At 48.2% G+C, this 16979-nt stretch overlaps 1 protein-coding gene across 1 annotated transcript; it reads right to left on the bottom strand.

The window, feature by feature from the left end:
- Positions 1–3944: 3944 nt before the first annotated feature.
- IBA57 (iron-sulfur cluster assembly factor IBA57) lies at positions 3945–15166 on the bottom strand. The gene is given in 3 exon segments (NM_001244830.1): positions 3945–5256; positions 5686–6029; positions 14757–15166. Coding segments are annotated over 3 exon segments (1065 nt in total). The 5' UTR covers positions 15086–15166; the 3' UTR covers positions 3945–4864.
- Positions 15167–16979: the final 1813 nt, after the last annotated feature.

The raw sequence follows: 16979 nt of genomic DNA, 5'->3' as shown, positions 1-16979 counted from the left end.
TTAGAATTTTTAAATTCTAAACTTTTTGTTTGTCTGTATAATTCTGCACCCAATTCCGGTGTGTAGGTTCTCTCCCCACACAAGACAATTCTCCAACACTACCTAGGTATCCCAAGGTTCAACCCAATGCTTACACTATCTACCTCGGGGTAGCATCAGAGCCCACAGGTTAAGGGCTCATTCCCCCAGGCTGTCCCTACCATCACTTCAGACACCAATTGCAAGTCCAGGTTGTCTTCTGTGCTCCTTACCAACTGGCTATAGATAAGTTTCCACGACCCTCCTTGGGTTCAATTAATTTGCTAGAGTTGCTCACAGGACTCAAAGAAATATTTTACTTACTACATTACGGGTTTACAATAAAAGGATATAACTCAGGACTCAGAAGAGATGCATAGGGAAATGTATGTGGGAACGGACATGGGCTTCACTGCCACTCTCCCCAAATCTCCAGGTATTCACCTACCTGGATACTCCAAACCCCATACTTTTTCAACTATCATACAGGCTTCATTATAGAGGTATTATTAAATCATTTTCCTCTGGTGACAGATTCAACATACAGCCCCTCTCCTCTTCCCAGAGGTCAGGGAATGATATTTAAAGTTGTAACCCTCTAATCACCTTGTGGATTCCCCTAGCAGCCAGCCCCATACTTAGGGGTTAAAAGTTATCTCATTAGCATAAACTCTGGTGTGCCTGACAGGGGCTTGCTGTGAATATCAATACACTTCTATCACTCTCATCACTTAGGAAATTCCAACAGTTTTAGGAGCTCTGTGCCAGGATTAGGGACAAAACCAAATACATATTTTTTACTAAAAAAATCATAATATAGGAGTTCTGTAGGTGGCACAGTTGTTAACCACTGTGGCTCTGGTTGCAGCTGTGGTGGTGGTTCAATCCCTGGCCCCAGAATTTCCGCATGCTTCAAGTGTGGTCAAAATAAAACAAAATAAAAAATAAATATCACAAATGAAAATATCTTATTTCATCTCATTCTTGAATGACAATTTTAGGTATACAATTTCAGGCTGATAGTTATTTTTCTCTCAGTACACTGAAGATACTTACTTTCCTTCTGGCTTCCACTACTTCTGAGAAACCAAATTTTTTTTTGGCTGCACCCATGCCATGCAGAAGTTCCCAGGCCAGGGATCAAACCTACACCACCACAGTGACAATGCCAGATCCTTAACCACTAGGCGATCAGGGAACTCCCAAATATTAAAAAAGATTTTCTCTTGGCCTACTTTTAAGAACTTCCCTGGAGTTCCCGTTGTGGCTCAGCAGTAATGAACCTGACTAGTATCCATGAGGACATGGGTTCAATCCCTGACCTCACTCAGTCAGTTAAGGATCCAGTGTTGCTGTGAGCTGTGGTATAGGTCACAGACGCAGCTCAGATCCAGTGTTGCTGTGGCTGGGGCATAGGCCAGAAGCTGCAGCTCCAATTCCACCACAGGTACAACCCTAAAAAAAAAAGCTTCCCTGTGTTTGGGGTTCTGGACTTAAACTAGGATGAGACAAGGTAGAGCTACAGAGCCACTGGGCTTCCTAAGCCTAAGAAGGGACAACTTCCATCAATTCTGGGAAATTAACAGCGTTATTTCTTTTCTCTGCCCCATGTCCTTTTCTCTCCTGTAATTTCACTTAGATCAACATGTTATTATATTAAATCTTCTCTCTTCTCTAGTCTTGATCTCTTTCACATTTCTCAGTTCTTCAGAAAGTATATCTATAAACTTTTTTTAAGGTTTTTGTTTGTTGGTTTGTTTGTTTGTTTTGTCTTCTTAGGGACACACCCAGGATATATGGAAGTTCCCAGGCTAGGGGTAGAATCGGAGCTGTAGCTTGCTGCCTACACCACAGCCACAGCAACTCGGGATCTGAGCCGTGTCTGCAACCTACACCACAGCTCACGGCAATGGCAGATCCTTAACCCACTGAGGCCAGGGATTTAACCTGCGTCCTCATGGATGCTAGTCAGATTCATTAACCACTGAGCCACGACAGGAACTCATACCTATAAACTTTTTAAAAAATGTATTTTTATTTCTACTTTTCTTTTGATCTTTTAAAAATCTTCCTGATCATGTTTATAGTCTCTTGCTTCTTACTAATAATTAAATGCCTTATTTCTTTAAATAAACTAAATATGCTAAGTTTATACTCTACGTCTGGTAACCCCAATATCTGAAATTTGTGGGTTACTATTTTTCTGCTGACTCTTGTTTCCTTGGGAGTTATAAAAGTGTTTCTCAGTTTTATGGTTTTGTAACAAGATATATTCCTGAGAACTCATCTGTAAAACTTAAGCTGAACAAGGATTTCCAAAAAGAGGTTTATTACACTTGCATTTGCCAGGCTTCTAGAAATACTACTACCCACGGCTACTTTTTTTTAAACTATGACAGCTAGTCTTCAGAACTTTATACTTCTTACAAAACAGCTAAAGTAGATGGGAAAACCAGCAAAGAGCTTTCCGAGCATCTGCACCAGTTCTCACAGAAATCAGTATTCATGAAATTGAAAGCAAATGTAAAAATTAAAAATGACTAGGAGTTCCCTGGTGGCCTAGTGGGCTAAGGACATGGCATTGTCACTCCTGTGGTGCAAGTTCAGTCCTTGGCCTGGGAACTTCCACATGCTGTAGGCACATCCAAAAAAAAAAACAACAACAACAACAACAACAACAAAAAAACCATTAAATACTGACTGATGCCCTCTGGGTCATGTGCACTAGACAGCTGGCTTTAGACCTCCTAAAATAGCTTTCTGCAAAAACCAGGGTTTCTGTGAAAACTGACTTGGTTTGCTCAAGAAAGGAAGTACTTTTGTGGTATGGCAGCCTCCTTTTAAAAACACCAAAGTAGAACACGGGATGTGTATTTCTTGGATGTGAACCAAATATTTTAAGATCTGTTACCTGAAGAATGCTGAAGACATTTATAGGACATCTGATCTACAAGGCAGCATTTCACACACTCAGAAGCTGCCCGCCCTTAAAACATGATGGCCCACCTCCTTTCTCATTTACTTACAGCTCCCACATCAGGTCACATGTTGGCACAGATGCTCATGCTTGTGCCAAAAGACTGATATCCTACAAACACCATTGCCCAGAGATACGAGTGGCTCTTGACTTTGGGGGTCCACAGGCGGTGAGAAACCCTGGGTGTTTTTAATCTGCAGCACAGATACCGGCAGCACCATTAGTACAGGGACTCCTGTGTCCTTTATTTATAACTATGCCATTCCTGCCCAGAGGATGTCCTCCATTCTTAATTTGTTCACCCCAGAAGATGTACCTCAGAACAGTGCTGCCCACCCAGCCTGACAACCTGCTCTCAGTTTTAAGGAACAAGAAAGGGTTAGAACTGCCTGGCTGTTTCCTTACCCGAGGGGGAGCTTCCCCTCATCAGGCTGGCCAAGTGCTCATGGCCCCCTTATGTCCCCATCACCTTCAATTTTCCAGTCCCTCCATGCCTCCTCTTCCCCTCAGGTGCCCAGCAGCTCCCCACCTCCTCCTGGAGTCTCCTAGATATACGTGGCTACAGGACCTTGGGGGGATACTGTAGCTACCCCCGACACCAGGATGGCTCCTTTGTCACTCAATCCTCCCATACCAGCTCTGTGAGCACCACTTGGACACTTCACAGGGACAGGCCTATCTGTCTGTTGCCCTGGGTCTGCAGAACACACAGCTCAGAGTCACCAGGCTAGATCTGCTCTGGACCCAGCAGCACTCCCTCACTGATCCACTGGAAGAGACCTCTGAAGCCTCTTCCCTTCTTGTCAGTCCAGCAAACCAGGAACTCTGCTAAAATACCTTACCTCGTGTGCTCAGGTGTTTGAGGGAGAGAGCATCTCAATGTATCTAGTCTACCCCAAACCAAGTCCCAGTACCTTCTACTCAAAATGAAACAAGAGTTCCACGTGGGCCGATTGTGGTCACACTTTAATAGCCACTTTGGAGCATCGGGTTGGGACACCCGATAACTAGGAGATTCACATTGCTGAGGGAAAACAAAAGTCAGTGGTTTTAAAGGTGGTAAGAGAGTCATCCCCTTAATGTGAAGACATGACTACATCAGAAAACAGTAGCAAGTAAACCAAGCAGAGGCTCCTCTCTGCACCCTGGGTCCTGTCGTGCACCTAACTCCACCCCAGGCTCATGAGGGCTACAGGAATTAAGTGGGGGCTGCCAATGCCACCATAGAGCCAGAAGTGATCTGCTACCCTGGCATGAAATTGTATTGGGGCTCCCCCAGCTGGTGCTCTTGAACACAGAGGTACACGTGGGAGGACTCAGGAGGGTTGAGTGGTGCATGTGCCTCCACTGGCAGACATCACGCCACCTGGCCCCACAAGATTCCCACCCTGAGACATGCCCTCAAGCCAACACAGTAAGACAATTCCCAGAGCCCACTCACCTCTTGAGCCCCTCGGACACTGAGATGCCTCTTTCCCAGGCCCACCTAAGCAGGCTCAGAGGGGTGTGAGCAGGCCAGAGGCATCCTAGTCATCCACTCTTTGGCTGATGGATGAACAACCTCCAGACCTATATGGTCTGGAATCTCATCCAGGGTCTGATGGAAGCTGGGGCTCCAGATGCTTCAGCCACAGAGCCTCCAGGGTGGAGGGACTCCCATGCTTTGAACCCTCCATAGGAAGCACGATGGGCTGAAGACACCTGGGTTGCAGTAGCTTGCCCCTCCATGCCTACAGCCCTGGGAAGCCCATATACACTTGGGACCCTCCAAAATGTGTCTGTTCAACTGGGTCACCCTGGGAAGTGGAGGCCAGCTTACAGAGTGCACATGGACAGAGGCCCTGTGCAGGAGTGCAGGAACACCTAGGGCTACTTGGTGGCTGTGGGCCACCAGTCTGGCACAGATGCAGTTAGAGCTACCAGGCCACTCTCAGAGGTTCTGATGTGGAGAGGACCCTTGATTTTCTCAGTCCGCAACAGAGCCAGCCCCACATCCCCCAGGCCTGCCCTATACTTGCCAGCTGCCTGCCCGGACTCAGTGAGCACAGAGGTGCCAGGAGCAATGCTGCCCACAGGGAGGCGGCCTGAGAGCTGTACTGGGAAGAGGCGTTTTCGGATGACACCTGTATGGTGGGTGCGGGCCGTCAGTTCCTGGCCAATGTAGCAACCCTTGGTGAAGCTGATGCCATTCATGAAGGCCAGGTTGGACTCCAGAGGTAGGGCCACTCCTGGGGGCAGGTCGTGGACCCCTTCGGGAACACCTGCAGGGGTAGGGAAAGGCTTAATGAGACCTGAGGTGCCCTCCAGAGCTGGGGGCTCAACCAAGGGTGGCTGAGGGTATTGGCCTGTAGGTGCCCCACCATCTGCCCCCCAGAATCCTCTGAGTCCCCTCCCAAGACTCCTCTTCTTGGTCCCTTCCCACCTTCCAGGTCCCCACTCCAGCCTCCTACTCTGGTCCCCAAGTGAGCACCTTGGTCTGGCCCTCAACACTACTCACTAGAGGAGAAGAACCTACCCCTGACCCCAGACCCCCAGTCTCCCTTCTTCCAGTGCCTAGACCCGCCACAGTTTCCCCAAGGCTCTGTGTCATGCCCATCCTGTCCCTTCCCATCCCACCCTGACCCACCACCCCCATCCAGCATCACCCTCCTATCCCTGATCCTTCCCTAGGGCCATCCCTGTGTCCACACCTTGCTGGTACCGGTGTCGGTGATAATCCTGGAGGTCCCCAGGTCGGCCCCCGGGCACCAGGGCAGAGCCCTCATCCTGGGAGAGAAGCCGCCAGCCCATGCGGGCAGTCCGGGGATCACGGGTGAGGATGGTGGTGCACTGGGCCTTCTCCTGCAGGGGCACAGACCTGCCAGCCTCCTCAGGGGCACAGGGCAGCACAGCCCACACACGTAGCTCAGGGCATGGCTCCACCGTGACTTTCCGCCGGATCCTGTGCAGCACCAGGTGCCTCTGCAGCGCATCCAGCACTGAGCTGTCACACTCCAGGAGGAAGGTAGGCTGCTCATCGGAGTGCTCAGGAAGCCTGCAGAGAGAGGTGGAGTTACATAGGAGGTGGGCAGGACACACTGTGGGAAGGGCCATGGTCAGGCACAGCTGTGCCTTCCAAATGCAGGAGTGCCCGGACCACCTGGTATTGCTGGACAGCACAGCACTCGCTGGAGACCTCATGGCCACTGCTCCTTTCCACCCAGGGAGCAGTCTGGCCAGTGGAGGAAAGGCCTTAGCCTGACAGGTGGGAACTGAGGCCCTGGGGCCACAGTGGTGTCTGGTGCTCAAAGTGAGGCAGAAAGGCACAGACAACCACACTGAGGTCCAGGATTTGCTTCCTCCAGCCCTGAGAAGCCACTGGGAAGCCAAAGGTTCTAAGGCAGGGCACACAGTGGATTTCAGGAAGGGTATGGGCTGGCAGGAAGAGCTGTGAGGTCAGCATCCAGTTGAGGCAGGCGAGATGCCTGGTAGGGCCACACCCTGCCCATGCCCACTTTGCACTTCCCGTAGAGAGGCCCTGCAACCTGATCAGGACCCCAGAACCATCCTAACCACACTCCAGGCAGCCCACACCCACTGGAATGACCCTGTATTCCAGTGTGGTGACCAGATGATGGTGGGGCCCTTATGAACAACACACAGAGGAAAGGCACCCTTTCCAGCTGGTACCCCAGGCCACTCTCCTAGAACCCATCAGCTATGCCCCCAATGCCCTTCCCAGGCAGGAAAAGGTAAGTGCTGCCCAGAGTTCAAAGGTACTACTGCAGATAACTACATGGAAAGATGTTCAAAGTCACTTACAACAAGGCAAAGGCAAATTAAAATCACCATGACCTCTACCAGAAAGGCCAAAATAAAAACACCCAAGGGGGCAAGGATGCAGAGAAAAAGCTTGTTCATTCAGTCTTCTGGTGGGAATGTAAATGGAACAAGTGTTCTGGAAAACGGTTTGCAGTTCTTCATAAAACTAAACATGCAGCAATCACATGACCCAGCCATTGCATTCCTTGGCATTCACCCCAGGAAATACCCCAAGTGTTCATAAAACCTGAATGTTAGTAAGTTTCATTCTTAACAGCCAAGAAATAAAACCAAAAGGTCCTTCAGTGGGTGAATGGTTTAAACAAACTGTGGTATATTCCCTCAGTGGAAAATAACTCAGCAGGGAAAAGGAACAAACTACTGACAAATCTGAAGGGCACTGAGGTGAATGAAACTCAATCTCAAAAGACTCTAGACTCAAAGATTTCAAAACAAACTTATGTTTACCAAAAGGGAAACAGGGTGGGGAGGATAAATGAGGGAGTTGGGATTGATATATACACACTTTATTATATATAAAATAGACAGGTAACAAGAACCTATTATATAGCACAGGGAAATCTATAATAACCTATATGTGAAAAGAATCTGAAAAGGAATGCATATATGTATAACTGATTTACTTTGTTGTATGCCTGAAATTAACACAACTTTGGAAGTCACCGATATTCCAATAAAATTAAAAAAAAAAAAAGAGCAAACTGTTTGTACCATATTCCTGAAACAACACAATCATGGAGAGTGAGGAGGCAAGTTGCTATGGGGCTGAGGGGGTGAGAAGGTGTGCCCAAAGGGTAGAAGGGAGCCTGGTGGTAATGGAAGAGCTCTGTCTTGAGGTTACACAGTTCCGCACATGATCAAACTACAGAGCTTCATGCATGTGAGCATGTGGGAATCTGGAATAAACTGAGTGCGCCCTGTGGCCGGCCCATGTCTGTCCTGATTGTGACCTTGGACTACAAGAGGCAAGATGTTGCCATTGCAGGGACTGGGTGATGGGAGCATGGGACCTCCATGTTCATTTATTTTTTGTGTGTGGCCTCCTGTAAATCTATAATTATCCCCAAATAGAAAGTTAAAAAGAAAAAGGAGCTGTTGGTGAAGAAGATGAGTCCATGCAGGTGAGAAGGGAAGCAAGACTCAGTCAGTTTTCATCACAAGCCTTTTAATATTAGTAGGTTCTTTTAACTGTGTGCAGGTATATTTTTATTTTTTAAATCTCTGATAAAGGAAGCAGACATAGTATGAAATACTGGCAAGAGGAGATATTGGGCATGGGTGGGCAGAACATGAGCTTGTAGGGGAGAGCAAACCTCAGAGGGAGGAGATCAAGCCAGGGGAAGGCCGAGCAGGGCTGGTGAAGGGACCACCAGGGTAGAGAGGCCCAGGCTGATACCCCTATCTTACTCATGGGACTAATGTTCCATGGGTTCAAGATGGGTTGGGTGGGGCAGGGCCAGGTTTGAGGCTCAGACCCTTTCTGAGCTACCTGTGCAAATGGCCGTGTGCCCTTCAGCCCCACCCCCAGGACCAACGAAGCTACAATGCACTCCTGTTCCCCATCACCCCAAAGCAGACTGCCTGCTGCCCCTGCTACAGCTAAGTAAAAGGGGACAGGTTAGCAGAAGTGGGGAGGTAGGATGAGCCTATGCCCAAGGCAGATTTCTTGGCCAGCATGGCCAACGTTTGGGCCCAGAAACTTTCTGTGGGGCTGTCCTGGGCACTGCTGGCTGCTAAGAGTACCCTCAAGCCCAGCCCACTAGATGCCAGAAGGATTCACACCTGAATGACAACCACAAATATCCCCAGATATTACAAAGTGCCCCAGGGTAGGGCTGCCAGACAAAAACAGAATGCCCAGTCAAATCTGAATTTCAGATAAACAGTGAACAATGTCTTCGGTGTAAATATTTCCCAAACACTGCATAGGTCACCCCCCAAAAAGTCATTCCTGTCTGAGATTTACCTGAGCATCCTGCAATTTTATTTGCTAAACCCCACAGCCCCTCCTAGGGGCACAACTATGGCAGCAGAAAGAAAGTTGAGGGGCAGCTGCAGCCTCACCAGCTGGCGTGGCAGGCAGGACCTGGATACAGCATGTGCAAGCCTAGGCATCCATCCTCACCCACCTTCCTGCCTAGGGCACAGGCTGTGTGAAAACCCAAAAACGGTGGGTCAAAGCCACCTAACCCCTCAAAAAGAACACCCAGAGTGCCCTTCTCCAGAAGCCCAACACCCACAGAGTACCTGCCAGCTGCCACCTGGATACCCACCACCCCCACAGGGACCTCACTCCAGGAGCCTACAGAGCAGGGCCACAGCAGGAAGGCAGGAGAGATGTGGGTTAAATGGGGGCTGAGTGGGGTCTGCACAGGAGTAGCAAGGTTCTGGGCAGAGGTGTACCAGTTCCACTCCCCACCCTCTCTCTGCTGGGGCACACATAGACCAGGAACTGGCTGAGTCAAACTCAGCATGGAGAACCAGGCATGGAGAGAAAAGGGGGCATGGTGGATCATCCAAATCCTCACCAGGCAACCCCCAGTGGGATGGCCCCCAGAGACACTGCCCAGAAACTGGAAGAAACATAACTGTGTCTCACAAAAGAAAGAGCAGGCCAGGACCAAAACTGTGAGCATGTCACAGCTCAGCAGAAAGCACTTGGGCAAGGCCTTCCTCATGAAGACAAAGGGTAAGGTCAGAATAAGGAAAGACCTTTAAAACACAAAGCCTCATCTGAGAGGATAAGGAGTCAAACCACCCACAGACTGGGAGAAAAGGTTTAAAAAGTCACATCTGACAAAGGATCATCATTCAAAATACACAAAACTACTTAAAACTCAACAAACAACCTGATTAAAAATGGGCCAAAGACCTGAAGAGACACCTCCCCAAACAGCATATGAAAAGATGCTCCACGTCATATGTCATAAGGGAAAAGCAAATTAAAAAGAAAATGAGGGAGTTCCCATCGTGGCGCAGTAGTTAACGAATCCGACTAGGAACCATGAGGTTGCAGGTTTGATTCCCACCCTTGCTCAGTGGGTGAACGATCCGGCGTTGCCGTGAGCTGTGGTGTAGGTCGCAGACGCAGCTCGGATCCTGCGTTGCTGTGGCTCTGGCGTAGGCCGGTGGCTACAGCTCCAATTCGACCCCTAGCCTGGGAACCTCCATATGCCGAGAGAGCGGCCCAAGAAATGGCAAAAAGACAAAAAAAAAAAAAAAAAAAAAAAAAACCAATGAGTGGATTTCCCGTCATGGCTGAGCGGTTAACAAACCCAACTAGCATCCATGAGGATGTGGATTTGATGCCTGGCCTTGCTCAGTGGGTTAAGGATCCTATGTTGCCATGAGCTGTGGTGTAGGTCACAGACACGGCTTAGATCCAGCATTGCTGTGGCTCTGGCATAGGCTGGTGGCTACAGCTCCAACTGGATCCCTAGCCTGGGAACCTCTGTACACCATGGGTGCAGCCCTAAAGAGACAAAAAAAAAAAAAAAAAAAAGAGTTACCATTATGCACTTATTAGAATGACCAAAATCCAGAATACTGAGGATGTGGAGCAACAGAAAGTCTTTATACACTGCTGGAGGGAATGCAAAATGGTACGGCTACTTTGGAATATAGTTTGGTGGTTTCTTATAAAACTACACACATTTTTACGTACAATCCAAAAATGACACTCCCTAGTATTTCCCTAAAGAAGCTGAAAACGTCCACATAGAAACCTGCATACAGATGTTTATAGCAGCTTTACCCATGATTGCCAAAATCTGAAAGCAGCCACAATGTCCTTCAGTACGTGAATGGATACATAAACTGTGGTACATACAACAAATTATTATTCAATACTAAAAAGAAATGAGCCATCAAGCCATGAAAAGACATGGAGGAAACTTAAATGCCTATTACTAAATGAAAGAAAGCTCGATGATTCCAACTATGTGACATTCTGAAAAAAGTGAAACTGTGGAGACAGTTCCATATCCAAAAAGACGCTTTCAGTGGTTGTGAAGTCAGGAGGAATAAGTAGAGCACAGACGATATTTAGGGGCCATGAAAATATTCTATATGATAATATAATGGCACATACACGTTATTATATGTTTGTCCAAACCCATAGATTGCACAGCACCAAGAGTGAACCATAATGTAAAACTAAGGACTTTGGGTAACACTGGTGTCAATGTGCTTATCAATTGTTAGTAATCTAGTACTTTGGATGTTGATAAGGAAGGAGACTGAATGTGTACATGCAGAGAATATAAGAAATCCCTGTACCTTCCCTTCAATTGTGCTATAAACCTAAAATTACTCTTAAAAGTTGACTTTAGGAGTTCCTGTTATGGCTCAGTGTAAACAAATCTGACTAGTATCCATGAGGATGCCAAGTTCAATTCCAGGCCTCGCTCCGTGGGTTAAGGATCCTGCACTGCTGTGAGCTGTGGTGTAGCTTGCAGACTCAGCTCGGATCCCAAGTTGCTGTGGCTATGGCGTGGGCTGGCAGCTATAGCTCCAATTCGATCCCTAGCCTGGAAATATCCATATGCTGTGGGTGCGGCCCTAAAAAGACAAAAAAAAAAGTCTACTTTGCACATTTTTTTTTTTCCTTTTTGGCCACACCCATGACATGCAGAAGTTCCTGGGCCAGGGGCTGAACCTGTGCTACAGCAGCAATCCAAACCACAGAAGTGATGCAGGATCCTTAACCACTGTGCTACCAGGGAACTCCGTAAATACTCCACTTTAAAAACAAAAAGCTGGGAGTTCTCTGATGGCTTAGCAGATTAAGGTTCCTGTGTTTTCACCACTGTGGCTCTTGTAGCTGCTGTGTGGTGCAGGTTCGATCCCTGGCCTGGGAACTTTCTCATGCTGCGGTATGTATGTGTGTATGTATGTACATATGTATATGTATATATGTATGTATATATATAGCTTTGTCCGAGAGATGGTACTACATCCAGGAGAGAAAAATAGGGTACAATGAGGAAGAACAACTCAAGTATGGGAAACTAGAAGCATAATTTAAACAAAAAATTCAGAATTCCTGTTGTGGTAGTAGTTCAGCGGAAACAAATCTGATTAATAACAATGAGGTCTCGGGTTTGATCCCTGGCCTCCCTAAGTGGGCTAAGGATCCAGCATTGCCGTGAGCTGTGGTGTAGGTCGCAGATCTGGAATTGCTGTGGCTGTAGGCCAGCAGCTATAGCTCTGATTGGACCCTAGCCTGGGAACCTTCATATGCCTTGGGTGCAGCCCTAAAAAGCAAAAAACGAAAAAAAAGAAAAAAAAAAAAAAATTCCAGAGAGAGAAAATGTCACGCAGAGAGTAAGCAGGAAGACCCCAGGCCCCAGGCGAGGTACCCCATTGCCAGCATGGCCCTCTCCCCAGAGAGCAGACTTCAGTGAGATCAGATGTAAAGGCCAGTGGCAACCAGGAGGGGAAGGAGGACAGCTCATGAACTAATAGTAGGCGTTAGGACAAAACAGAGGCATTGGAACAGGGGGCAAGGCCAGTGGGCTCGGCACCCCATGCCCCACTCCACAGAGCAGAACTGGGAGAAAGGAATGTGAATGTTGCTTATCAAGCCTTCAAGCCCGAGAACAGCCATCTGAAGGAGTGTTATCACCTTCTCCCTCTTCTAACTGTTCAGAAGTGAGGCCAGTAACTCAGGTTGTCTCTCTCTGATGGAATGAAGACCCCACTCCACTACTTAGGGCAGCACTCCCCACAAAGGACTTTGAGTTGGAATCTCAGAAGAGCGACCAGGGTCAGCGAGTGTCATCACAGTGCTCCCCAATTTCCTCAGCACACAGACGGTAAGTGACACAGTGATAACCTATTATCAGGAATTAACAGAGAAATTAACAGGAATTAACAAACTCCTATATAGGGCAAATCAGGGCACACACAATATCTGGAAAGAGCCACCAAGCACAGAACTAGTAACAAGAAAGACACTCTAGACCAGAGGCAAAGCAGGAAGAGGAAAAAGCTCTAGAAATAAAAAATATTATTTTACACTGCAGAGTGACTTATGAGGATATAAATTCATTATAACAAGAATGCAGGAGTTCCCATCATGGCGCAGCAGAAACAAATCTAACTAGGAATCATGAGGTTGCGGGTTCGATCCCTGTCCTCGCTCAGTGGGTTAAGGATCTGGCATTGCTGTGAGCTGTGGCGTAGGTCGCAGAAGCAGCTCGGATCCTGCGTTGTTCCAGTTGTGGCTGTGGCCAGCAGCTGTAGCTCTGATTGGACCCGTAGCCTGGGAACCTCCAAATGCCGCAAGTGCAGCCCTAAAAAGCAAAAAAAAAAAAAAAAAAGCAAAGGGAGAAAGATGTAAAGACAGACTAGAGGCCTAAAGAAGGATATTTGGGGACCAAAGCATCATTACAACACTGATAAATTAAAAAGTGAAATTACCAGAATAGGGGCAAGTGAAAATTACTGACACAGGGGGCTCAAGAATGCAGTTTCTAAAAGAGATTAAAGCAACTACTGGGAAGATAATTACATAAAGGAGATAATGACAATGGTATCTCTGAATCAGGGGACACAGAACAGGGATCACAAACATTTTCTGTACAGGACCAGATAGTAAATACTTTAGGTTTGAGGCCACACAGTTTCTACCACAATTATTATAGTATTAATTATACTTTTGCCATTAAAAGGCAAAAGTAACCACACAGTTACAAACAAATGGGCACGCAGCATTCCAATCGAATTTCATTATGAAAACAGGGAGCAAGTAAGGTGAATCTGTCCAAGGGTCATACTTTACTGACCCCTGTTCCAGAGTCACAGAGTCCACCAAGTGCCCAGCAACAGGACATGAAAGAAGACCCCAAATACATCACATGACCATGACACTTCAAGACATAAGGATGAAAAAGAGCCCTCAAGAGCTCCTAGAGAAAAAGTCATCACACACAATGGAAAGCAGTGCCAGCAGCAGCAAGACAGATCAGGGCTTCATAAAATTCAGAGATGATTTTCAGCCTAGAGTTCTACACCCAGCTAAGACATCAGGTAAAACCATGTGAAGGAGTCAAAGGTCCACCTGAAGTATCTTATCTCTCAACAAGCCACTAAACTACATACTCCTCCAGAAGGCAGGAGTATACTGAGGAAGATGCAGATGAGGACCCACAAATAGAACAGACATGGGAGTTTCCAGGACAGCCTCAGAGGGAATCAACAGCCTGCAATTGCATGAGAGATTTTAGAGGTACCAAGCCTGAGAAAGCTAAGCAAGTGAAAACAGAAAGCTCTACACAGCAAAGGACAAGGCCACTGACTTGGCTTGTCCTGTTGACCATCATGGCACAGTCATGATAACATCAGCACAGACTGATGTAAAACACCAAACACTGATATCACTAAAGAGAGATTTCTGAGAGAAATGTATGTGCGCTGGAGGACTCAGAAAGTAATAGCGGAAGCCAGTGGTGCAAGGCGGCTTCCTACAGGTGCCGCGACCCCTTTTCCGTGCAGTGGGTCTGAGCAGGAGCAGAGGCCACATGCAAAGTCACGCAGATCTTCCCATGGGTGAGTCACGGGCCCATCCCTGGGTGCTGGCTCTGGCCCACCTATGGCAGCCCTGTCCCTGTATGCGGGTTCCCAAATACCCTGCCCTGGGCGCCCCTCCCATCCTCAGGTGACCTCCCCTGTGGGGGCCCACTATGGCCCACCGTTTGCAAAAGCTCCCAGGTGTCCCTCCTCTGGACGCCCTGCCCTGCAGATCCTCTCCTGAATGACCATCCTGGGCCTAGGTGCCCCGCCCCTCCTCCGTACAGACCCCAACCCTGGGAGCCCTCCATAGGAGCCCATCCCCTAAGTCTTCTCCCGGCCGCTCTGGGTGATCCCACTCCCCACCTCCACGCCGGCACTGGAGCCTGCGCAGTCCCTGCCACACCCTGCCACACCCTGCGCTCACCCGTAGAGAATGACGTCATAGAGTGTGCGTCCCTGGACGTTAAGAAAGTGGGCGTAGCCCGCGCGCGCCACGGCCGAAGCGGAACCCGGAAGCGGCAACTCATTGGTCAGCAGACCCAGGAGAAAGGGCGCCGAGTCCGGCCCGCGCACGCGTACCAGGGCGCGCTCGCCCAGCAGGAAGTAGGCCCAGGCCGTACCGCCCGCGGGGTCACCACTCTGAGAGCAGGAACCTTGAGCCAGGCGGCGCCTCGGGGCCGCGCGCAGCCTCCAGTGCCAGGCTAGGCCGCTGCGCCCTGAAGCCGCGCCCCGGAGCAGCGCCGCAGCCGCCATCTTGGGGAGGAGCGAGGCGGCGGGAAGGGGCTCCGTGCGGCGGCGCGGGCAGGCGCCACAGTACCTGCTGTAGGCGGACGAGTGGAGCGCACGCGGGTGGGGGGGCATGGGGCGGGGCGTGCGCAGGCGTGCGCGGGCTGGAGCCTCTGCCGCCCTTAGAGGCGGGGCTGGGGGCACTTGCAAGAGTGGCCCGGGTGAGGGTGGGCGGAGCGTGTGGCGGAGAGAGGTCTTGGGCTGTCGGTCACCCTTACACTCCTGGGCTGGCCCTCTGCGCCTCGGTTTTTAGAGCAGTTTCTGCTTGCTTTATTGTAGCGGGGAGCCCATGACCTAAACCCTACCATCCTAACCATTTTTAAGTGCACATTTCAGGGGCATTAAGCGCATTCACACTGTTTTGCAGCCTTCTCCACCCTGCAGAACTTTCTCATCTTTCCAAACGGAAACTCCACCTTAATCAAACGCTGATCCCTGTCTCCTTCCCCAGCCCCTGGGAACTCCATTCTACTCTTTGTGAACCTGACTCTTATAGGAAATTAATAGAAGTGGAATCATGAAGTGTTTGCCTTTTTGTGACTAATGGCTTCCAGGTTCCTCCGTGGTATATTATATGTCAGCCTCCTTAAGGCTGAATATTCTACTCTATGTATATACCACATTGGATTATCCATTCACCGATTGATGGACATTGTATTGTTTCCACCCTTGGCTATTGTGAATAATGCTACAATGAACAGGGATGTGCAACTATGCTTTCAGCTCCTTTGGTTATTGTGTAAAATACACACCTGTATATCCTATGCTCTCACTTCTGACACTTCTGATCACTAAAATGTAGGGGGGGAGTTCCCCACACCATACAGTTCTCCAACACCAGCTGAGTGTCTTACATTTTTAACTCAATTATGAACCATTTATACCAGGAAATAGCATCAGGTCCTGTAAGACTGCGTGTGTACACACACACACACACACACACAATCTTCAGATGCCAAAGTCCAGGTTGTTTCCTTTCTTCTGACCAACCAGCTATAGAGCAAAGGTTCCAATAGCCCTCTCCTTGGGTTCAATTAATTTTCTAGAGTGGTTCACAGAAATCAGAAATATTTTACATACTAGATTACTGATTTATTATAAAAAGGATATAACTCAGGAACAGCCAGATGGAAGAGATGCATAGGGCAAGATATGTTGGAAAAGACATGGAACTTTATGCCCCATGGGCACCACTCTCCCCAAATTGCCGTGTGTTCCACAACCAAGAAGCTCTCCAAATCCAGTCCTTTAGGGTTTTCATGGAGACTTCATTATTGAAGCACAATTGATTAAATCATTGGCCATTGGTTACTGATTCAACTTCACTCCTCTGAGGTCAGGGTGGGACTGAAAGTTCTAACCCTCTAATCACAGGGTTGGTTCCCCTGCCAACTAGCTCCCATCCTTAGGGGCTTTCCAAAATCACTTCATTAACATAAACTTGTTGACCAGGGCTTGCTAAGAATATCGGGACAAAATATATTTTTTTAAAAAAAGAATATTGGAGTTCCCACTATGGCATAGCAGTTTAAGGATCTGGCATTGTCTCTGTGGCAGCTCGGGTTCAATCTCTGGCCCAGTGCAGTGAGTTAAGGATCCAGTATTGCTGAAGCTGTGGCATAGGTCACATCTGAGGCTCAGATTTGATCCCTGGCCTAGGAACTTCCATGTGCCTCAGGTACAGCCAAAAAACAAACCAAAAAAAAAAAAAAAAAATATATATATATATATATATATATATATATATATATCACTCTTATCCCTTAAGAAATTCCAATGGCTTTAGGAGCTCTGTGCCAGGAATAAGGGTGAAAGTCATAATACCACAGGTATACATCCAGATGTGGAATTGCTGTGTCAT

This window comes from Sus scrofa, chromosome 2 (assembly GCF_054392235.1).
Source record: "Sus scrofa isolate SSC_HxYL_T2T_F1_AM1 chromosome 2, Sscrofa_HxYL_maternal_Yorkshire_Landrace_v2.0, whole genome shotgun sequence".
NCBI lineage: Eukaryota > Metazoa > Chordata > Mammalia > Artiodactyla > Suidae > Sus > Sus scrofa.
Note: the sequence above shows the minus strand (reverse complement) of the source record. Positions and strands in the feature narration are given on the sequence as shown.